This window comes from Peromyscus eremicus, chromosome 5, assembly GCF_949786415.1.
Source record: "Peromyscus eremicus chromosome 5, PerEre_H2_v1, whole genome shotgun sequence".
Lineage (NCBI taxonomy): Eukaryota > Metazoa > Chordata > Mammalia > Rodentia > Cricetidae > Peromyscus > Peromyscus eremicus.
The window spans coordinates 129,316,042-129,340,902 of record NC_081420.1 but is presented as its reverse complement, the minus strand read 5'-3'; the positions used below and the strand labels follow the sequence as shown (position 1 = coordinate 129,340,902).

Genomic DNA, 24,861 nt, shown 5'->3' with positions numbered 1-24,861 from the left:
TTGATTATGACATGGCATCTGCTTTGTACCCCAGGCTACCCTGGAGCTCACTATGAAGTCTATATTGGCTTTGAATTTGTGATCCTCTTGAATACTGGGATTAGAGTTATGCGTCTCCATGTCTGGCTCAGTACCAATTTTTAATCTAAGCTTCAGATTCTAATTAAGAGTACCTACAAATTCAAGGGGATCTGGGGCAGGTCACCAAGAATAATGTGAACTGCTAATCTGCCAATCAAAGTGCCTGAGAACTCAAGGGCTATGAGCACAACTCACTGAGAGTCACCAGTCTCTATTCAGCCTTGGACAGCAAACTCCTTGCTTTCATGTTTTCATTTTTATTTATAGTTTGCTGTCCCAGGGACTGATCCCATGGTACCACTCATGCTAGACAAGCACTCTACCCTGAACTCAGCCACTTTTGACTTTTAAAAAACCTGAGGACAGGCTCTCAACAGGCTTCCCAGGCAGAGCTTGAACTTGTCATCCTCCCACTTCAGCCTCAGGTAGCTGAGGTTACAGACCCGCACCCCAGGCCTGCTTTCTTCCTTGCTTTTTCAGAGCGGAGTCATTTGGTGTATGTCCCTAGTGTTGCCTAGATGTGTGCTCTGTGGAAAAGGAACAACAGTACACACATTCTGTGTCTTACTCGCTCTGCTCAATGCAGTAAGTTCTGCTGTGTTGTGAGTGCTCCCAGTTCAGATCCTCTTGACTGCTGAATGTCAACTTCTTACACATATGACCATGACAGACATCAAGGCTGTTTCCAAGTTGGGGCAACTATGACCCACAGTGCTGTGAATATTCTCACACTGGTATCCCAGCACACAGGGGCACAAACTTCTCCAGCGTACAAACCAAGGATGTCTTGGGAGCATTTTCTATTCAATATTCCAACATTTCACATAATGATAAAATGATAAATATTTCTGAAAAGTGAAAGTAGGTTCTTACTTCCTAATCAAAGGTTTCCAAGTAGGGTTCCTAGAACATATGTCAATGGCAACACTGTTTGGTGAAGCAGTTTTCTCAAAAACCTAGGTTGGAAAGGGAAAGAGAAAAAGATAAAAGGGAGATCATCTTAAAGAGGACTTCTCTATGAAGTCCAACTGATTGTTTACAAGTTAGCGTGGTCAGAACATGTGTGCATTTCTAGCTCTGTCAGTTGGGTGTGAAGCATCACACCCAAGCTCCTGCTCTTCAGGTCAACAGCTCGCATGAGCCATTCCCACAGCCCAACTGAGGCCGGGCTGAAGCTAGCTTACCTTCTTTGGGATGAGGCAGTTGGTGAGGGCAGTGTGAATCTCATGGGACAGGCACAATGGGGACAGCAGCTGCCCACTGCACTCACTGAAGGAGTTTTCCATAAAGGCTTCACTTTCATCGCTACTAGAAAGTTCTTCCCACTCATCATCTGAGGGATCTGAGGAGAGGGCAAAGCAGACATGACTGGGTATCAAAAACTCCATGGAAGCTGCCCTTGGTGTGGGGTGAGAACGGGGTGGGGACGTCCAGTGTAAGCGGGAAGCAAACCTTCACTGCAGCACATGTTGACGATAACTTCCAGAGCTGTCTGCTGAGCAGTCAGCAATGCCATGGTCTCTCGAAGCTCCTTGTCAGTAGGCTAAAAAATGAAAATAAAAATCAAGTATCTGTTTTGTATCAGTTTCCTTAATGGAAGTCTACTGGATCATCTCTGCACTTGGAATAGAGTATATGGGGGCTGCAGTAGGTTGAAAAGAGCTGCAGGGGACAAGTGAGCACTGTGATTTCCTCTTGACCCAACAGAGCAAGTCTTTGTTAACTGGGTTCCATCTATCACAGGCTGCATAAGAGAGAACAAAAACATTCACCTTGAATCTTGACCTATGTGTTAAGAAGTAGCTCAGCTTGGGAGGCAGAGGCAGGCAGATCTCTGAGTTCAAGGTCAGCTTGATCTACAAAGCAAGTTCCAGTACAGCCAGGCTGTTACACAGAGAAACCTTGTCTTGGAAATCAAAAAAAAAAAAAAAAAAAAGCTGGGCATGGTGGTGCACACCTTTAATCCCAGCACTTGGGAGGCAGGAGCAGGTGGATCTCTATGAATTCCAGGTCAGTCTGGTTTACATAGTAAGTTCCTGGACAGCCAGAGCTATGCAGAGACCCAGTCTCAAAAAAAAAAAAAAAAAAAAAGAAAAAGAAAAAAGGCTGCTGATATGGCTCAGTGGTCAAGAGTGTTTCCTGTTCCTGCAGAGCACCCAAGTTTGGATCTCAACACACATTAGGTAGCTCACACCTGTCTTTTTTTTTTTTTTTTTTTTGGTTTTTCGAGGCAGGGTTTCTCTGTGTAGCTTTGCGCCTTTCCTGGAACTCACTTGGTAGTCCAGGCTGGCCTCGAACTCACAAAGATCCGCCTGCCTCTGCCTCCCGAGTGCTGGGATTAAAGGCGTGCGCCACCACCGCCCGGCAACTCACACCTGTCTTTAACTCAAGCTCCGAGGGAATTTGATGCTCTTTTCTGACCTCCATGGGCACCCCCATCCATTTGCACATAAACACACACAAAACTTAAGAAAATAAAAAAGGGATGGGCAGTGGTGCCTCACACCTTTAATCTCAGCACTTGGGAGGCAGAGGCAGGTGGATCTCAGTAAATTCAAGGCCAGCCTGGTCTACAAAGTGAGTTTCAGGACAGCCAGGACTGTTACACAGAGAAACCCGTCTCAAAAAAAGACCAAAAAAAAAAAAAAAAAAGAAAGAAAACAGAAAAAATGAAGACTTTTTTTAATCCAAAAACATAAATTTTATCAGTTAATATTTCTTAAAATGAACAATATAAACTTACTATAAACCTTAATTCTTAAATTGCCTGTAAAAAGTCAATCAGCCACACTGATATCCTATTGTGAGTGGAATAACCTTAAAAATAACATGTACTTTATTGTTTACAAATTCAAACTGTCTTTTTTAATGACTAAACAAAATTTCACTGAGTGGATCTACTATAATTGCATGATGTGAGTATTTTGGATTACAGCCAATTTCCCATACCTCTAGTCTTTGTATTCATGGCGTTAATGAATTTCCATTTCTTTTCTTCCTTGCTAAAAACTCTTGCTATATTGTAGGTCGGGGGAGGAAGAGCTCAAATTCTGGGACTCAACCTTCCTGTCTCAGCCTAAGACCAAAAATACCTGGGAAAACTGCATCTGTACTTGTCAGTATTCTACAAGTAATAGAACTATATATATAGTAATTACATTTTACTAAGAGGGCTGGAGATGTAACTCAGTGGAAAAGTGTTTGCAAAGAATGTGCAAAGCCCTGGGTCTGATCCTTAGCACTAAATGCAATTAAGTAAGCTAGCAAAACAAAATCCCTTCTTATCCTACACTGTATTACATATTGTTAAGAATTCAAAGATGGCCAAGCATATGGCTCAGTTGGTAGAATGCTTGCCTATTATACACAAAGCCTTGGGTATGATCTCCAACACTATATAACCTGGGCATGGTGACACATGCCTATAATCATAGCACTTGGAAAGTGAAGACAGGATTAGAAATCACAGGTCATCCTCTGGCTACACAGAAAATTTGAGACTGGCCTGATATATATGAGGCCCTATATTAAAACAAAACAAAATCAACAAGCAAAAACCTAATCTAAAGATGACTGAAAGCTGTGGGAGGATGTGTATAAGTGGATGTAAATAACATGCCATTTCATATGAAGAACTTAACAGCTGAGGATTTGGAACCTGGCCAGGGGGGGTGGGGGGGCTGAGTTAGAGCCAATTCCCTGTGGATATGTATAAATTCCCTTTGGATATATACATATATGTATCTTATTTCCTCATACTTACTGGGTCCAAAGTTAAAAATACATCTATATGTCTTATGATGCATTATCATTTTCCTTTCCAGAATGTTTGTGCTCATTTAAAATGCAACTAATGAGCCAGGCATGGTGGCACACACCTTTAATCCCAGCACTCAGGAAGCAGAGGCAAATGGATCTCTGTGAGCTTGAGGCCAGCCTGGTTTACAGCGCAAGTTCCAGGTCAGCCAGAACTACACAGTGACACTGTCTCAAAAAAATAAAATAATAAAATCCCACCAACAAATGCTTTGTCTAAAAACTTAACTATAACTTTGGCCTATATTATCTAACAAAAATGAAGAATGGCTGATAGAATGCATACTTTGTGTGTGTGTGTGTGTGTGTGTGTGTGTGTATGAGAGAGAGAGAGAGAGAGAGAGAGAGAGAGAGAGAGAGAGAGAGAGAGAGAGATTCAGTCCCTAGCACCCTCCCCTCACAAAAATCAAAAACAGGGGCTGGAGAGATGGCTCTGTGGTTAGGAGCACTGGCTACTCTTCCAGAGGACCCAGGTTCAATTCCCAGCACCCACATGGTAGCTTACAACTGTTTATAACTCCAGTTCCAGAGGATCCAACACCCTCACAGATAAATGTGCACATAAAATAAAGTATATTTTAAAAAAAATCAAAAACAAACTGCTAATCTAAAAGCAATCCCTGAATTTATATTCCATATTTCTTCTACTCACACTATGTATAAAAACCATTTCTATTCAGGTCTCTGTGTGTGATGTTCAGCTAAGCTAAGAATAGACTGTCACTAAATAGATTTGCTTTGGATTCTCTTACTTAAAATGTATACAGATCCATGTTAGAAGAAATTCTGAGATTAGCTTCCCTTTTATGTAATTGCTGCTGAGAGCATTCTTTTACTTCTTTTTTTTCAAGACAGGGTTTCTCTGTGTAGCTTTGGAGCCTGTCCTAGAACTCGCTCTGTAGACCAGGCTGGCCTCAAACTCACAGAGATCCGCCTGCCTCTGCCTCCTGAGTGCTGGGATTAAAGGCGTGCGCCACCACTGCCTGGCTCTTCTATTTCTTACTGTTATCAAACTGACATAAAGAATACCTTACGGCATCTAGGATTTGTATCAAAGTAACCAGGAGCAGAAGAGGCAACTGAAGAGGTACAATTGAAATAAAACACAGACTGGATAAATTATAAGCCTGGGAGCTAAGGAGGGACTATTTCTGCGTGTATTAAAAATTGCTCTTTTCACGGCATGGTAGTGGCACATGCCTTTAATCCCAGCATTTGGGAGGCAGAGGCAGGAGGATCTCAGTGAGTTCGAGGTCAGCCTGGTCTACAAAGTGAGTTCCAGGATGGCTAGGGCTGTTACATAGAGAAACCCCGTCTCAAAAAAAAAAAACCAGAAAAAAAAATTGTTCTTTTCTTTACAGATTTGTATTATGCCTTCTTAAGTTTAATGATGCAACTGAAGGTTTTAAATTGACAGGACTCCAGCCAAACCTACAGGCAGTTTGAAGGATCTCAGCTTACTGTGAGTTGGCACTCCTAGACTGTTTGAGCCTGACACCTAGTACTCTACTGGCACCTAAATGCTGGCTGGCTAACTTATTTGCATGCTAACTATCTAAGGTAATGAGTTAAGGCTTTAAAAGCAATTTTTGCTTTGAGAAAACAATGTACTTTATGAGCTCAAACTTTTATTTCTCTTTCACTGTGCCAGTATTAAACCTGGGACTTAAACATAGTTAGCATGCATTCTACCACTGACACTATCCTTAGCCCCTCTGTGTGTATGTCACATGTAAATAGTGAAGGCACATGAGTGTACAAGTATACACACACAGGGGGAAGCAGGCTTCCTCTATCATGCCCTACCTCACTGCCTTGAGACCGGGTGTAGCAGCAGAGAAAGCCCTGAGTGAGTGAATGTGTAATTTTGACATAGGCAAAGGACCTCAGACCCACGGAGAAATGGCAAAGTCTTTCCTTCTGACCCATGTGTGGATGTTGACTGTGTGTGCAGAACATGTCCACCATAGCTTTCTGCCCTTGGATGTTTATGGCCTGAAGACTGCTAAGCTACAGAGACTGATCCTACCAAAATTAAACTTGTCTCCTTGTTTATCTGTATGTAATAACTCCACCTCCTTATTAGCTGTATGTAATAATATGTATGTATGTAATAATGCCTTCTCTGTACAACTCTATATAATAAACATAATGAGATTCGAGGGTCCTGCAGTTTCTTCAGCTGAGAGTCCAGACTACTGGATCCCAACTTGTCATTCCCTCACCACTCCAATCAGGTCTGTTCCTGGAGCCATGCTGGATGCAGCAACAGGTCTCTCACTGAATCACAAGCCTACTGTTTTGGCTAGACTTGCTGGCTATTGAGCTCTGAGGATCCATCTGCTACACCCCTAAGACTGGAATGACAAGCACCCGTAGCCATGCTTGCTTTCTACATAAGTTCTGGGTGTTTGAGCTCAGGTCTTCACGCTAACAGAGCAAGCACTCTCACCCCGAGTAGTCTCCCCGCCGACAGTCCCTCTATTTTTAAAATAATACTTAAGGAAATACATCCGGCTAACATGAATGTTCAGATTTGTAATCCCAGGAGGGCAGTACGTTAAACTGAATCACCAACTATTTTTTAAGCTGTGATGTTTCTACCTTGATCTTGACAGTGGGAGGGTTTCTCCTCCCCTTACTCTGTTCAGAGCCTCCTGGAAGCCAAACTGCAGACAAAAGGAGTCACATGTGAATGAAACCGACTCCCAGTAAGAATTTCAGATCCTTCAGGGTTCTCTGACAAGCTAACAGCAATTTCCATTTCTGAAGCTAAGTGTTGTGGAAATCCAACACTCCAGAGGAGAAGACTTAAGAGTCTGAAGTCAGCCACAGGCAGACTGTCTCAAAACAACACCAACCTCTGATGGGCAGACAGAGTAGAAAAGCAGCCCGCCTGGATCCATCAGGACAGCAGAGAATACTAACAGCGCCAGCTGAAAGCACAATGCATTGCACTCCCACTCTCCACACACAAGCACACTCCAGGTCTATCCTTCAACCAACCCGTGACATTACAAGAAACACTACTAGGTTCCTCAGACATGCCTCCCTCTGGACAAGGTGCACGGCTGTGCCTCCCTCCATTGTTGCTGGTTTTCAATAATGCTGACGCAAAGTGAGACAAGGATTAAATCTGAGGCTCCAATACACGGGGCTGTGTTCAAAGAGGAGGTGCTATGATTTTTAGGACATCTTCTGGTCTATAAACAACTTGAGGATAAAATGGCCTTCTCACTTAACACAATGCTTTGGTTGTTCATATGTAACTGTTCTATATATAAAAAGCTTGATTTCTTTAAAGCACTAAGATTAAATTATGCAGGGGAGAGAGATGGTTCAGTGGTTAAAGACTCCTGCTGTCAAGCCTCATTATCTGAGTTCAAACCCAGGTACCACATGGTAGAAAAAAAGAACTGATTCCTACAAGTTGTCCTCTGACCTTCACATATGTTCTATGGCATGCATGTGCCTTCTCCCTCCCAATAAAACATAATAATTTAAAAAAAAAACATAAAACTATGCTTCATAAGTCTTCAAGAATGTAAGAGTTGGGCACTTGTAATCCCACCTACCTGGGCAGCTAAAACAAAATAAAATAAACAAGCAAACAATCTATAAGAAAATACTTTGAGCTATATTCAATTTAAAGAATTCTAAATATAAACTAATCAGAACTGTAAGATGTTGACTCAAGACAATTAATTTCAATTCATTTCATATGAATCAAGACAAGCCAGCCCTGGCACTGTCCCATGAGAGGATGTGAACTGTATTCTCCTAGCCGAGGCTTGTCAACTTTCCTTAGCAGCCTCCTGCTCTTCCTGCCAGCTGAGTGCTCTCTCTAAACATTACCACAGCTTCACAATTCTCTTACTTCACCATTTCACACAGCTCAGTTGGCCTGTGTCATCACCAACAGCTTTCTCCTTCGCTCTCCCATCTGGATTAGTCACATGTACCAAGTTTACAGAAATGTCAGGAATTTGATCACAATTCTACCACTGTTCTTAGCACAGGGCTCACAACCACAGGCTTATGTGTCTGTCTTCCTAAAAACAGGGATCCCCGAGTGCAGAAAACATGACTGAAGAATCTCATCTGTGGCTCGTACAGCATGGAATACACATGAGCAGACCCCATCTGGGTCTTCCTTGCCTTCCTGTATTCTCACCTCCTGGAGGTAAACATTCTTCCAAAGCATGGGTCCACTTTCTCTGCTGAAATACTCACAACTGTGCACCCTCACCAACACACACCAGCATAAAGACACCACACATTTCCCAGCCTCTTCCGCTCAGCCTGATGGCAGAGGGGGAAAAAGGTTTGGCCTATTGCTCTGCTAAACATAAACACTAAAATAAAAGATAAGAATTCAAGGGACAAACTGAGCAGGATCAGTGTGAAAACAGCCTGGGAGGCAATGGGTAACTGGAATGGACAGCGTCAGGAAGCCAGGCTGGTATTTGAAATGAAAGCTCCCACACAGAAAGATTTCACTTTAGACATTTTTTGTTTGTTTCTTCTACAGGGGTATATTTCTAATGTCATAATAAGAATCAACAGGAAAATATGACTTTTACTAAAAAATAGGCTATAGTATTTTTCTATAATGCTAAGGACACCTGTTTAAAAAATATAGATGTATTAATTCATGTTGAACACCATTCTGACTTACTGGAAGTAAATCGGAAATAAACGTTTTCCTTCTGAGCTTTCTTTTATGGGGAACTTCCTCCATTTCATCATCTTCAACCAAACCATCACCATTAGCATTTGCCAGTATGTCCTCAGTCTCGGCAGCTGTTTTTAACCGCTGGGTTTCAGCCTCCTTCATCTGAATGACTGTGTCAGCAGCGTTCACCTCCAGAACTTCAGACAAGATCTTCAGTATGGCATTTATGATTTCTGCCTGACTCTTAGATGGAATAATGTCCTTGAGGTTCCATATTGTGCCTGGGAAAAAATAATAAAGACAAATAATGAAGACAAATTGCCTGTGGAATCCTTATTAAAAATGGGTTCTAACACTGACAAGGTAATACAGAGACTGATTTTGGTATAATAAAAGGAAATATTAAATAGTAAAAATAAATGAAGTATAACTAAATGGAACAACATAATATTATATAGTAGTGAGGTGAAAAAGAGTTTCCACAGGGCTGAGTCTTTAGGCTTTGGTGTAATTTCAAAATATCCAACCTAATTGCCTTTGTTCATCCTACCTTGGCACACACATCTTTCTCTGGTATAGAACATTGCATACCAAGAGATACTAATCAAGTTTTTTTAAAAAAATTGACAGAAGGCAAGCCATTTTCCTCCATTTTCACCTAAGCTACTCTTCTCTGCAGCTTCTTAAATCCCAAGTGTACTGGGATGTTATTAACCCTCCAAAATCTCATGTAAAAGACAGACTGCAAGTTCTTGGCATTTTCCTATCAAAATAAAATAGTGCTTTCAGGAAGAAACCAAAATAATTTTTTAAAGTGAATGGCAGCTTAGTTGGTAGAATGCTTGCCCAGCATGCACAAAACCCTGGGTTCAAACCCTAGGACTGCAATACCAGGGCTGGTACTGTACACCAGCAATCCTAGCATTCGGGAGGTGAAGGCAGGAGGATCATAAGTTCCAGGTCAATTTCAGCTACAATGCAAGTTGTAGCCATACGAGTACCTATCTCCAAAAAAGTGATGATAAAATAAAAATACCACCTAGGCATAACTAAAAATACTGAAAGCAGAGGCTAGACGAAACTAGTCATGGCCACTGTGGCATGATTAACAATAGCTAAATGGTGAAAACCACACAGGTGCCCATCTGAGAATGAAAAGACAAATAGAGAGTGACTTCCAGAACAGCCACAGCTACGGAGAGACCCTGCCTCAAAAAACCAAAACCAAACAACAACAACAAAAACACCCAAGAGTCACACACATACACACCCAGGAATATTATTTCAGCATGAAAAAGTAGAAAATGAGCTGGAATATAGCTCAGTCAGTAGAGTGCTTGCTTAGCATGCACACAGCCCTGGGTTTGATCTCCAACACTTCATAAATTGGATGTGGTGGTGTACTCCTATACTCCTAGCACTCAAGGTATAGGAAGTTTGCAGTCATCATACTATACAGTAAGTTTAAGGCCCACCTGGGCTACATCAGACCTTGTCTCAAAAATTAAAAAGAAATAGTACTGATGTATTTCACTATGTAGACAACCTTGGAGACTTTAGGCTATGCCCCCCCCCCATAAAGGGACAAATACAAATGATTCTATTTGTGTAAGGTTAATTTTTTCAGTAGTTATATCCACAGCAGAACGGTGTTGACCAGAGATGGGAAAGGAGAGCAGAGTCAGGAAAAGTTCTCACTTAGTGGATAAAATTTCATTTTGCAGGATGAAGAGATCTGGAAATTCGGCTTATCAACATGTTTTGTATTATACCATGTGGGACACAGAAGCTCACACAACCACACACACATACGTGTAAAAAGAAAAGATAAGCAGGGCAGTGGTGGCGCACACCTTTAATCCTATCACTCTGGAGGCAGGGGCAAGCAGACCTCTGAAGTTTGAGGCCAGCCTGGTCTCAGATCGAGTTCCAGGATAGCCAGGGCTACAGAGAAATTCTGTCTTGAAAAACAAAACAAAAACAAACAAACAAAAACCTGAAAAGAAAAAGACAATAATTTTTTAGAAATGGAAACATCTATTCTAGAAGGCTTCATAACTATTGAAAACTATGTCAGGTAAAGTCCTGCTCTAATACTAAGATCTTCAGACCAGACAGATCACAAAGCTGGAGTGGTAAAATGAAGGAAGGCTGAATCTTGGCCCCCACTGCTATCCACACAAGTTACTGTATCATTTGGCTAACCCTTACCTGCCACCAGTGTCTTCAGCAGAATGTACTCCATAGAGGTGACAGGACAAAGCAAAGCAGACTCCAGCACACGCAGTGCTGTGCCATCAAAAGACTTCAGGAGCTCTGGGTTATCTTCGGTGACTGTCTGTAAGCAGTATGCTATAAGACAAAAATCAACAATTTTAGGATAATTTACACCAGTATCACTCATATGAAAATGTGCATTTTTTACAATTTCTAGACACATCTACTTCTTTAGATATATAGGCTTTACTTCAAGGATGGTACATACAAAAGAGGCTTCACAACCATCAGGGCTAAACTTCTAATTCTTTACAGAACTATACTCTCATAGACTAACTTAAAAGGCTCTTAAATGTTGTAGCAATGCTGATTTACTATAAATATCTATAGTTTATCCTAAGTTTATACACTTATCATAGGAAGCTTATGACCAAGTTTCTAGTCCAGGCACCACAAGCTTAACGGTAGTTCTGTTGCCAAGAACAAACCTGAGGTCTTAGGCACTGTGGTCACAATGACCCTATACGTTACAGTTATTTAAGAAAAAGAGTAGATGAGTGTAGTGGTGTGTGACTTTAATATCAGTATTCTTTAATCCCAGCATTCAGAAGGATATCTATGAGTTCAAGGCCAGCCTGGTCTACAAAGTGAGTTCCAGGACAGCAAAGACTAAACAGAGAAACCCTGTCTTGAAAAACTAAAACAAAAAAGTACTTACTGCTCTTGCAAAGGACCTGGGTTCGGTTCTCTGCACCCATATGAAGGCTCACAACCATTTGTAACTCCAGTTTCAGGGGATCCAACTCTCTCTTCTGACCTCCAAGGGCACCAGGAATGCACATGGTACACATACACTCATACACACAAACTAAGTAAATCTGAAGTAAAAAATAAAACACAGGGTACTGCTCGGATCTAATTTGGATCCCAGAATGCATCTATGTGCAGAGATATGTATGTACACATCAACACACATACTTACATCTAAATGTACTGTGTTATTAAGGGACTAATGCTAGTCACTTTAGCAAAAGACAAGACAAAAGAGATGGGATAAAAGCTCAGTGACAGAGTGCTTGCTTAGCATGAACAAAGCTCTGGGCTGGATCGCCAGCAGGGTACAGCAAAACAACCACCTCAACATCTAAACAACAAAAAGGAAAGATAAGCTATCAATGCTATCATAAACATAACTTCAAAAAATTATTCTGTACAGGAAAGAACTCTATGCATTCATTTTATTATATGTGTTACTTTACTTGCAAAACTTTTGTTTATAAAATCATCAATCTAGCCGGGCGGTGGTGGCGCACGCCTTTAATCCCAGCACTTGGGAGGCAGAGGCAGGAGGATCTCTGTGAGTTCAAGGCCAGCCTGGTCTCCAAAGCGAGTTCCAGGAAAGGCGCAAAGCTACACAGAGAAACCCTGTCTTGAAAAACAAAAACAAAAACAAAAACAAAAAAAAAAACCATCAATCTAGTTAACTACAGCAAGGAAACACAAATATACACTTCAAAATGACTTATGATGACTCACTGTGAAAAAGTACATTAGAGTAAAAAGAACTGGGGCCAGTGAGTGCTTCCCTAGAAAGGCTGACAACCTGAGCTCCATCTTTGGAGCCTACAGTGAAAGAGAGAACGGATTTTTTTTAAATTTATTTAATTTAATTTTATGTGCATCAGTGTGAGGCTGTCAAATCCCCTGGAACTGGAGTTACAGACAGTTGTGAGCTGTCATGTAGGTTCTGGGAAATTGAACCCAGGACCTCTGGAAGAACAGCCAGTGTTCTTAACCGCTGAGCCATCGTCCAGCCCCTTCTTTTTCCTTTTTAAGACAGGGTCTCACTATGTGGCTCTGGCTGTCCTGGACCTTGCTATGCAGATCTGCCTGCCTCTGCCTCCCAGGTGCTGGGATTAAGGGTATGCACCACCACCGTCCACCACATTTTTTTATTTTAGATTTTTTTAAACATGTATTTTTAATTGTGTGTATCTGTCTGTGGGTAAGTGCATATGAGTGCAGGTGCCTGCAGAAGCCCCTAAGAGGGTACTAATTCCCCTAGAGCTGGAATTAAAGGCAGTTGTGCGCAGCAGGATGTGGGTGCTGGGAACTAAACTTAGGTTCTTCAAGTGCAGTACATACTCTTAACCCTTAAATCATCTCTCCAGGCTCACCCCTATATTTTCTTCTAAAAATCTATGAACTAACCTGCCTGAAATTCTCTTATTACAATAAAAACTGGTTTAAGATAAAGACACTTGCTAATTTCTAAAACAGTGAGCTGTTTCTAAAATCCCCACTTACAACACTACCCCTTACATTTGACAAATTGATCTTTTAAATTTTTCCACTATTTATTCCACTATTATTTCATTGCTATTCCACTATTTTATTTTTGTTTCCCTTTTTTGGTCTCCTAAAAGTATCTTGAGAGCCAGGCATGGTAGTATACACCTTTAATCCTAGCACTGAAGAGGCAGGTGAATTTAAGGCCAGCCTGGTCTACAGAGCAAGTTGCAGGTCAGTCAGGGCTAAAAAAGAACAGATGCTGAGCTGTCGAGAGCACCTGCGCTCTTACAGAAGATGCAGGTTCAGTTCCCAGCACCCACATCTGACAGCTCACAACTGCCTGTAACTCCAGCCTCTGATGGTCTCTTAGGCACTCCAACACACACAGCTTATACACACACACACACAAATAAAAACAGAGTAACTTGAATAAGAAAAAAGTATCAGCCAGGTGGTAGTGGTGCACGCCTTTAATCCCAGCACTCAGGAGGCAGAGGCAAGCAGGTCTCTGTAAGTTCAAGGCAGCCTGGTCTACAAAGTGAGTTCCAGGACAGTCAGGGCTACACAGAGAAATCCTGTCTTGAAAAACCAAAAGAAAGAAAGAAAAGAAAAAAGTATCTACTGAACCCAAGAGAAGCAGTGCTAAAAGGAATATAGTTCTTCCCTTTCTAGAAATATGCAAAATTAATAAAGGGGAGCTGGGCAGAGAAGAAGCCCTTTCAAGTGTTTCTCTGCCTGCACCCAGAATTCTGCCTAGCTGCCTACTCTCTGGGTTCTGCTTCCTCCTGCTGCTGAACTGAGGGTTCTCAATGGCTCTCTGGCCCAACACAGAGGAGGTAAGAAGCTAAAGGCAAGTGTGGATTCCATGTCCTCAGCTCCCATGAAAGGGGCACTGGCCTAACTGAAAGTTCAATCACTTCTTTTACAAATCCCCTGCCTGCTCCTCCCCAAAACTCAGCATTCTTTGTAAGTCAGAGAAAGTAGTATAAAACATTTAAGCAAGGCTAGATTCCAACTAACTTTGGCACAAAGGCCTGATTATTATTTCTGTTTCTCAGTAAATAGAGATGAAAACTTCAAGAATAAAGGCTTTTCTATTTGTTTGGTTTTTTGAGAGGGTTTCTCTATGTAGTCCTGGCTGTCCGGGAACTCACTCTGTAGATCAGGCTGGTCTTGAACTCAGAGATCCCTATGCAGGTGTGTGTGGTCACCTGGCTAAGAATAAAGGCTTCTAAGAAGTAACACACTACATATACTCACATAATTGCCTTCCTCCCTTTCAGAGAAAAACAATGCAGAATCGACCAGGGCATGGTGGCACACAACTTTGAACCCAGCACCCAGGAGTCAGATATCTGAGCACTAGAGGTTAGCCTGGTCTATACTCCAAGTTCCAGACCAGTCAGAGCTACATAGTGAGGCCCTGTCTCAAAAACAAAACAAAAAACCCACAACAACAACAAAAACAACCAAACCCTGTAGAATTGTTAAGTTTAAGCCACAGATTTAAAGGAATTCCATACGAACAGAACTCCCTTCTACACTTAGGTATAGTAACAGTAAGACAGGAATCACTGCTGCAGAGCAGACATGCTGTCCTGAACAAGGCAACCCACGAATAACAGAAGAGCACTGTCTTCACTTACCTACGGAGACAGCCAGGTCAACACTGGTGGGGAACCTACGCAAGTACTTTAACACAATCTCCAAACACCCTTCTTTGTTGAATATAGACACTGCTCTACTACTGCATTCACTAAATCGAAGGGGAAAAATAAGTTTTACTATTCATATCTTAACATTAAGAAATCAACCACAGAAGTCTATGAAAAAAATAATTATGCTTTATAAAAATCAATGATCAGGAGTCAAACACTTATAAAGAAAAAAATGGCCATTCTTATTCATTGTACACAACAACCATCTACCAGTGTTTCATTTCCATCAGAGTGGGATCTTTCTGTTGATCCCTCTTTAGAGAAGCTTAGAGCTGAAGGAAGCCTCAGAATCATCTCATCCAACTTCCCACTTTATAGATTTAAGAAAACCCAAGACCCACAGGTGAGGCAATCCGTCTGAAATTCTGCATCCTGTCTGTGGTAGTACCCAGCCCAGGACCTCAGCTCCTTGTGCAGACTGTTGTTTCTCCACAATCACTCAATAATAATGAGTTCAAGTAAGGACAAAAGCCTCTATCACATAAAAAGCAACATTTTTAATTGAAAAAACATATTTTACTCACTCCTAGACTGACATTATAATTTCATCAAGCAGAGTTTTCAATCTGTAGAGAAATTACTCTAAGTAATTAGTTTTGAAATCATAGAACTTCTTTAAAATAAAAAGTTATCAATACCACTTATAAGCATACACACTAAAATCAGGGTAAAAAGGATGAATAATTTTACTCATTTCCAGAAAATAATCTCAATGTAAGCATATACACATAACATTCTAACAGAGCTAACAGGTGAAAGCCAAGAAGGCAAAGCATGTATCAATGAAGAAATGTAAACTGGGAAACAAAAGTCTAGGAGCTATGATAACTATAAGTGGATAACTGTACATTGTAAAGTGTGTACTCACAGGCACTCAAGATAATATGTTTACTTTGGAGATAGATTTATTGGGTTCTTTTCAAAGAAAATACTCTTAAAACTCCCAGTTCAGGCCACCCGTGTGGTGGCTCACACCTGGAAGCCCAGTACAAGGGAAACAGGAACAAAGGGACCAGGAATTCAAGGTCATTCTTAGCTACATAGCAAGTCCCAGGCTAACCTGGACTACTCCTATCTCAAAAAATAAAAAAAGAGCTGGAAAAATGACTCAGAGGTTCAGAGTGCTGTTTTCGGAGAGACCTGAGTTCAATTCCAAGCACCATTATCTGGAGGCTCATAACCATCTCTAACTCCAGATCTCTGGCCTGGGAGGATACCAGCACTCATATGCATATACCCACTCATATATACATAACTAAAAATAGTAAGTTTTTGGGTTTTGGTTTTTTTTTTTTTTTAATTCCAGTTTAGTGAGATAAACTACAGTGGTATAACATGTATTTTGTGCTTAGCAGGCATGAGGCCCAAAACAACAAAATTATGTTACATAAAGTAAAAGATTGATGGTGCACGGAAAAGCACTCATTAGTTGATCATGTACCATTTCTTTTAGCCAGTCTGTAATCCCAAGCAGTCAGAAGACCAAGGTAAGGGGATCATGAGCTCAAAACCAGCCAACATTACATAGTGAGACCCTTTAAAAAAAAGGGGGGGGAGGGCAGAAAGAAGGGAGGGAGAAACGGAGAGAAGGAAGAAAGGAAAGAACAAAAAAAAAAGAAAAACTAAAAAGAAAAGGGGAAAAGCCATTTTCTCAAATCTTTTTCTGGTGGAATGAAATGTATCTACCAGTTTAAGATGAAATTTCAGACTGGTATGTAGGCAGCTTTTCAAGGTCTAACTCAATCTTATATTCTAAAAAACACTGCTTTTAGGTCAGTACTTTAATTGCTCCCCACTGAAAATAAGTAACTGTAATTCTGCTATAATTATAAACATAAAATAAAAAACATTGCTTCCAGGCTTTCTTTCTAGCTATTGTCATTCCCAGCCGAGGTCCACTCTATTCTAACCAGTGCCAGCAACATGGAAAACAGCGGCCTTGTTCCTACTCAGTTCTAGAGTTCCTCTTGGGAATTTACTTCCTATCCAAACAGTCACTATCAGAGCAGTAGACAAAAACCATCAGGCAATGTCTGTGGTCCTTTTTCATTCCAGACAACAAAGCAGGTGCACACTGGGCTGACCAGGAGGATGAATCTCATGTCACCAGATCTTACCTACCACCTAGTAAGTATTAGCCCCACAGTTACAAGAGGTTCCTACATGGTAACAGAAAGAACAGCCGTGATGCTGAGCAGTGATGCAGGCTGAGGGTGCTCCTGGAAGGCACCTTACCATATATTCCACAGCACGTTCACAGCCTCATTGGCTATGCTCTCAACACAATTTCTGTTCTTATCGGCTTTCTCCGGTGGAGACATCTCATTTGAATCCAGTCCAGCGCTACACTGCAACCAAATGACATGATTAGCACACTGGTTCAAAAGATTAATTAAGCAAAAAAGCTAATAATAGTAAAGAATTAAAAAGCAAAAACACCTGAAATTATAGTGGTTAACAAACATATCATATGGTCATAAGTACATATCTCAAAATGATGCATGCCTTGGGGGTGGTTCAGTTAAGAGTACTCTTTGACCTGGTGGTAGTGGTGCACACTCGGGAGGCAAAGGCAGGTGGATCTCGGAGTTCAAGGCCAGCCTGGTCTACAAAGTGAATTAATTCCAGGACAGGGCAGACTACACAGAGAAACCTTGTCTCGAAAAACCAAAAAAAAAAAGAAAAAAAAGAGTATCCTGTTTGTCCAGAGGAAGAGTGTGTACTGTCCTTTCAGAAGACCTGGACTCAGTTTCCAGTATCCACACGAGTCGGCACACAACTACATGTAACCCCAGTTCTAAGGGATCTGGCACTTTCTTCTGGCTTCTGAAGGCACCCACACACACATGACATTCATTCACGCACAGACATATACACACAAACAAACAAAAATAAAATAAAAACTTAAAAAAAAAATCCCTTTGGCAATAAACTCAGACAAGAAAGGTCCTTAAGGTTTGATATGTGTAGAGTCCAACACTATATGAAAGTACAAAATCAATACAAAGTATTTTTCCTAACATGATAAAAGAGAGATAACAAAGAAACACAAGCGTTAGTATCTGTACAGCGCCCCCCTAAGTACTGTTTTGAGCATTTTTCTTATATTAAGTTATTAATCCTCACAACAAACTTATGAGGCAGGTCAACTATTAACCTTTATGTCTCAATGTAAGTAGGAAAATAAGATACAAAGAAGCTGATGAGATACAGCTGAATATGTGGTGAAGCTGGCCTTCAGTTGCAGACATTCCAGCCTCAGAGCTGATGCCCTTAACCTCTGTGCAGACCCGCTTCAAGTATAGTACACAGCACCCTCTAAAACACTCTCTTTGAGTCTTGGACTTCTTATGGGAGGCTACCCTCTGCATGGAAGGAGGTTCTATAGCATCCCTGACCTCTACTCACTGGATGCCAGCAGCATAGTGGCAAATGTCCCCATGGGGCAAAATCACCTCCGGTATAGAATCACTACTCTAAAGGGAACAGGACTGATGCCTCACATCAAAACTGGGTCTTTTATGCAGCACCAAGTGAAAACTGGCTCTATGTAGAAAAGTGGAAGAAAGGCATGACAGACTAAGGAGCTGTAAGAGCCCATCATCCTTCGCCAATGAGCTACATCATATAATAGGAACAATGTGATATTAAACATGAGGGTGCAACATACTCTTTTTGTTTTGTTTTTTCGAGACAGGGTTTCTCTGTGTAGTTTTGTGCCTTTCCTGGATATTGCTCTGTAGACCAGGCTGGCCTTGAACTCACAGAGATCTCTCTGGCTCTGCCTCTCGAGTGCTGGGATTAAAAGCATGCGCCACTGCCGCCCAGCTAACACAATCTTTAGAAGTTCATAATGTCTGTGCCTTGGGCCTATCATCATATAAACAGGTATAATAATACCTGCCTTGGACTTGGGATACAGTTGAATAGTAAAGCACCTGACTTTAGGTGGCACAAAGATCTGAGTTCCATCTCCAGCACCACAAAAAAGGAAGGGGGGTAAAAACTTGGTCTCATAGGACTGCTGTGAAGACTAAATTAAATACATACATGACAGAGCGATAAAGAAATTTGAATTCCAAAGGGTTAAGTGTGCATAGTTTTAGAAATGGCTCTTCTAATCATCATAAAGGCAGCAGGGACACAATAATAGAGATTGGTATTAGTGATGCCTGTGTACTGTCAGTTTCCAGGAAAAGAAATGAAATTGCCACAGGATGTTTAAAGGGACAAATGACATCAAAGTACTGGGGGGAAATCCACCTAAACTGTCTCCACTTAGAAGTCATCATTCGAGCTATGTTAAATACCACATACCTCTCTCAGCAGCGCCACCAAGGGTGTCATGATATCCTTAGCCACCATGTCATCACAAACTTCAAAACCTCCGCAAGCACTGAGATTTCTACACAAGAAATTTAAACATGTTTTACTTTCAAGTCACACATCACAAAATACTACTAAGCTCCCAAATGTATTTACATGATTACCTACAGTTAAGGTTTCAGAGAAAAAATGTATTTGTCATATGCTGGCGAACTGTCCTGCTCCTTATCGAAACAAGTAACTTTGCCATTGTCTTGGCCACTGTTCTATGGCTTTGAAAAGACTTGACTAAGACAACTCTTTAAAAGGAAAGCATTTAATTGGGGCTGGTTTACAGTTTCAGAGGCTTAGTCCATTATCATCATGGTGGGAAGCATGTTGGCATGCACGGCGCTGGAGCAGTAGCTGAGAGCTATATCCTGATCCATGGACAGAGACTTGGCCTGGTGTAGGTTTTTTGAAACCTTGAAGCCCATCCACAGTGATCAGTGATACACCTCATCTAGGAAAGCCACACCTATACTCCAAAAAGATATATATATATATTTGTTTGTTTTTGTTTTTCGAGACAGGAATTCTCTGTCTAGTCTTGGCTACCCTAGAACTTGTTCTGTAGACCAGGCTGACCTCAAACTCAGAGATCCACCTGCCTCTACCTCCACAGTTCTGGGATTAATATCGAGCACAACCACTGCCTGGCTGGCCATACCTCTTAATCCTTTTCAATTAGTGCTGCTCCCTGGTGACTAAGCATTTAAATATATGAGCCTATGAGAGCCATTCTTATTCAAACCACCATACCCTCACTAACAAAATGCTCTGCAATTACTATTGGCTGTATTTATACATATATGGATTGTTTGGTTAATAATAATCAATGGATTTTTTTCCCTCTGAGACAGGGCTTCCCTGTATAGCCCTGGCTATCCTGGAACTCGCTCTGTAGAACAGGCTGGCCTTGAACCCAAGAGATCAGACTGCCTTTGCCTCCCAAGTGCTGGGGATGTCTTTCTGTATGCTGTGAATGTGTTGCTCTGATTGATTGATAAATAAAATGCTGACTGGCCAGTAGCCGGGCAGGAAATATAGTATAGGCGGGATAAGCAGAGAGGAGAATTCTGGGAGGTAGAAGGCTGAGTGAAGAGACACTGCCAGCCGCCGCCATAAGAAGCAAGATGTAAAGTACCGGTAAGCCACGAGCCATGTGGCAACTTATAGATTAATAGAAATGGGTTAATTTAAGATATAAGAACTAGATAGCAAGAAGCCTGCCACAGCCATACAGTTTATAAGTAATCTAAGTCTCTGTATGTTTACTTGGGTCTGAGTGGCTGGGGCCGAGTGGGACTGGAGAAAACTCCAGCTACACCCAAGTGATGGGATTAAAGGCATGCACAACCACACCAGGCAATAATCAATAGATTATTAACAGAAATCTTCTTCAATAGACTTAAGATTTATTAAGGACAGAAATTATGTCTGTATTCCTCAGTACACCATTCCCCAAGCCTAGTCCAATGACTGGTACACAGGCACTCCATCCATACTTAACTGAAACATAGTGCACACAGGCAAATCTACCAGAGTACAAATGTTAAGATCCTGCCCCCTCTACAGCTCATTCTCTGCAGTCCTGAGAGTGGCTTTTTTAAAAGGTCGACTTCACCACTCTGGCTTAGAGCAAATCCTTCAACTCAGCAGCCTCAGCAACTTGAATCGCCACCTCCTCTCCTCAGCCACATTAACTTCTGTGCAGTGTCAATCTGCCCTCTGCCTCACTTCTCTGGCACAGCTGTTCCTCCCATAACCGATGCTCTCACCCTATTTTCCCATGCCTGGTTCTCTGCTCTTCTGGTCTCCGTTTACAAATGCCAACTAGAGGACACCCCCGTTCAACTCCCCCTCTCTTTTACACAGCACTTCTCATGAACACTGTTTTGACTTTTTGCTAGTTTCAGGACACCCTCTCAATGAGCTCCTGCAAAGACAAGGATCTTGGCTGTCCTGCTTAACATCCTGCATGCCGCAATATCGGTATACTTAGAGCACAGACAGGAAGACTTCATCCAATCAGGGACCCTATGGCGGGTTTTGGAGGGGGAAAATGTGCATCAGGTTTGAGGACAGGTGAAGCAGCCAGGCGGATAAAAACAATGTGTGTGTGGTCTGTGGGTCCTGGAGTCCTTCGGAACCTGGACTCACATCTCTATCCGCTGCAATCCTGAGATCACAGGCAGGTTTTCCTCCCTCCAGAAGTGGAGAACGCATCGGGAGAGGGCGTGCTGGGTTTGTTTGCTCGCAGGGACACCGCCTCGGGCCCTCTCCGACTCACCTCAGAGCTCCGGCGGCCGTCTCCCTGACCGCCAGACTGGAGTCCAGCAGCAGCGGCCCGAGGCGGCGCACGGCGTCGCGGCGCGCCAGGTCCGGCAGCGCCGGCCGCTGCTGCACTAGCCGGGCCAGCCCCGCGCAGGCGCACTCGCGGACCTCGGCGCTCGGGTGCTGGAGCTGCGGGAACCAAGACGTCAGAGGCAGAGGTGGGCAGTGAGCACGCGCGCCCTGCACCGCTCCCGCGGGCGCCCTGCCGCAAGCCGCCCGAGCCCTCGTCCCACCTTTTCCAGAAGCTCCGCCGCCGGCCCGTCGTCCTCCTCGTCTTCGGTCCCGTTCGCCGCGGCCGCCGCCTCGGCCTGACAGCTACCGGTAGGGGAGAACTGAGGTCGCTTGAAGCGCTTCGTCCGACTCTTACCCATGGCGACGGAGGCTGCCGTGAGAGACCGGGAGAGGAAGACAGCAAGAGGCGATGGGGGCCGCCGGGCCCGTGAAGGTTTCTAGTCTCCGACGCTACTTGGCGTCTCTCTTCAGCCGGGCGGGACTGACGGCCTGAACACACATGGAAAAGCTGCGCGCTTGCGCACGGCGCGTCGGCAGCGAGGAGGGGGCGGGGGCAGGGAGTGCGCGTGCGTGTAAAGCAGTGTGGGCGGGGCCATCTCTGACAGCGGGTGGAGCCCTGGGCTTCCCTGGGAATGTTAACACATTAGAAGCGCTAGGCTTCTAATTCAACTGTTCAAAAGAAAAGTTCTGTCTCAGCGTAACCTATCTATAAGGAGTAGGCTGTCTACCAAGCAAGATAACATTCCTTCCTATGCCATGATTAGGAAATAATCACATAAGTGAAGCTCCCGGATGGAAGTTCAAGCCTCTCAACCTTAAAGGTGCAAAGAACCCACATGGAGCACCAAATAGATGTTTTATTTTCTTGATCTCTTATCTGGACACAAACTTCCTGCCATACCCATAGTCCAAAATAGTCTTCACTTGTCTTGATCATATGGTCTTTCCACGTCCACTCTGTGATCTTTCCCAAAGAGCTTTCCATGGTTCTTATTATGATATCCACTGTCCTTTTCAAAACCTTTCAGTGGCTTCTCTTCCTCAGAAGATACTTCTCAACATCTCAGCTAGGCTGCCTCATCTCACTTCACTCCTGTGTCCTGGTCTTTAAATTTGCTCTTTAGGTCGTAGCGTTTTGCGTAAGCCACTTTCCCCAACCCCATGAATTAGTGGACACAGGAGCCCCCCTTTTTTATTTTTATTTATTTATTTATTTATTTATTTATTTTTGGTTTGAGAAAGGGTTTCTCTATTGCCCTGGCTGTCCTGGAACTCACTCTGTAGATCAGGCTGGCCTAGAACTCACAGAGGTCCACCTGCCTCTGCCTCCTGAGTTCAGGAATTAAAGGCATGCACCCCCCACATCCGGCTAAGAGGCACTTTTATTTTTTTATTTTTATTTTATTTATTTATTTATTTATTTATTTATTTATTTATTTATTTATTTATTTATTGATACAGGGTCTCTCTGTGTGGCTTAGGAGCCTTTATTTATTTATTTATTTATTTATTTATTTATTTATTTATTTATTTATTGATACAGGGTCTCTCTGTGTGGCTTAGGAGCCTGTCCTGGAACTCGCTCTATAGACCAGGCTGACTTCAAACTCACAGAGATCCGCCTGCCTCTGCCTCCTGAGTGCTGGGATTAAAGGCGTGCACCACCACCACTGCCCGGCCAAGAGGCACTTCTTTTTTTTCCTTTTTTTTCTTGGTTTTTCAAGACAGGGTTTCTCTGTGTAGCTTTGTGCCTTTCCTGAAACTCGCTTTGGAGACCAGGCTGGCCTCGAACTCACAGAGATCCGCCTGGCTCTGCCTTCCGAGTGCTGGGATTAAAGGCGTGCGCCACCACCGCCCGGCCAAGAGGCACTTCTTCATGGGTACCTTTCTGACTTCAGTCAGAGACAGGTCTCTCTCGAGACACACCCTTTTCTTTTACTTCAAAGCACAATGAAGAATTGTCCCTTTCTGTTTCTATATGTAGTTGCTGTTTTCCCAGCTGAAAAATCACATCTTGTGAGGACAAGATACCCATTCCCACACATCACTGTATTCCCAACACTAACTTGGCACAAAATTGTCATTCACTTCCTTAAATGAACAAAGAGACATAATCAAGAAAGATCAGGACATGCAATCAAGATGGATCAAAATTAGAATTTAGATGAGGTATAAACGCATTTCTATTATTTCTTTGTGGGCATGTGCAAGGGGAAATATAATTCAAAATCGTAACTATGGGGAAGCTGAATAACAGGCTTGGTGCCAGGCAAGATTAAATAGCAAGACCTTGTCTCAAAGACCAGAACAAGGGAGGAGGGCACAGTAGCACATATTTTTAATCTCAGCACTCAGGGGCAAAGCTATGTGGATCTCTGTGAGTTCGAGACTAGCTGGGGACATGTAGTGAGTGAGTTTCAGACCAACAGACTACATAGTGAATGTCCATCCAATAATAATAATAATAATAATAATAATAATAATAATAAAGTAATAAGCTTTATTTGCCTTTCTTAGGAGCCACTCCCCAGACACTCTTAGTTGCCAGTTTTAGAATGAGCCTAGTGACTTTTAACCAGCCTGTTTTATTGTGCTAGGGATTGAGCTTCTTTTCTTGAGACAAGCTTGACATAAAGATGTTTGTCTGGCTGGGTGATGGTATTGCACGTCTTTAATCCCAGCACTTAGGAGGCAGAGGCAGGTGGATTTCTGAGTTCGAGGTCAGCCTGGTCTATAGCGCTAGTTTCAGGACAGCGAGAGCTACACAGAGAAACCCTGTTGAAAAAAAAAAAAAAGAGAGAGAGAGAGAGAGAGAGAGAGAGAGAGAGAGAGAGAGAGAGAGAGAGAAAACAAAAAAAGAGAAGAAAAGATTGTCATAAACTATTGATCTAACAAATTTTTTTTGTCTGTTCTTTAGAGACAGGGTCTCTCTGTATAGCCCTGGTTGTTTTAGAACTCACTCTATAGACCAGCTGGCCTTGAACTCAGAGATCTATCCACCTGCCTCTGCCTGGTGAGTGCTGGAATTAGAGGCATGCACCACCAGCATCCTGCTTAACAACACATTTCTAAAAATATGTGATGTGTGTGGGCACACATGCCTCCTTGTTTATGTGGAGATCAGAGGACTACTTTGTAGAATTGGTTCTTTCCATCAACCTTTATATTTATTAAACTTTTGTTGTTGTTTTCTTATGGGTAGGGATGTATTCTGGAGAGATTAGAGATATCTAAAAAATGGCCAATTTATGGGGCCTGATCTATTGTCCTCACTCTCCCTACTGTCCCAGCGGACACATTACCATGGGCCCTCCATATATTTTGTGTGCTGGTACTTTTCTGAATCAT

At 42.5% G+C, this 24,861-nt stretch overlaps 1 protein-coding gene across 1 annotated transcript in view; it reads right to left on the bottom strand.

The window, feature by feature from the left end:
• Heatr3 (HEAT repeat containing 3) overlaps positions 1-22,033 on the bottom strand; it is a 37,818-nt gene extending 15,785 nt beyond the window's left edge. The window contains exons 1-10 of the mRNA XM_059264513.1: positions 21,735-22,033; positions 21,458-21,630; positions 19,117-19,204; positions 17,035-17,147; positions 14,728-14,837; positions 10,784-10,924; positions 8,576-8,853; positions 1,534-1,624; positions 1,266-1,423; positions 955-1,037 (exon numbers count right to left, since the gene is read on the bottom strand). Coding sequence (XP_059120496.1) covers positions 955-1,037; positions 1,266-1,423; positions 1,534-1,624; positions 8,576-8,853; positions 10,784-10,924; positions 14,728-14,837; positions 17,035-17,147; positions 19,117-19,204; positions 21,458-21,630; positions 21,735-21,872 — 1,373 coding nt within the window. The 5' untranslated portion in view covers positions 21,873-22,033. The remainder of the gene's footprint in view (positions 1-954; positions 1,038-1,265; positions 1,424-1,533; positions 1,625-8,575; positions 8,854-10,783; positions 10,925-14,727; positions 14,838-17,034; positions 17,148-19,116; positions 19,205-21,457; positions 21,631-21,734) is intronic.
• Positions 22,034-24,861: the final 2,828 nt, after the last annotated feature.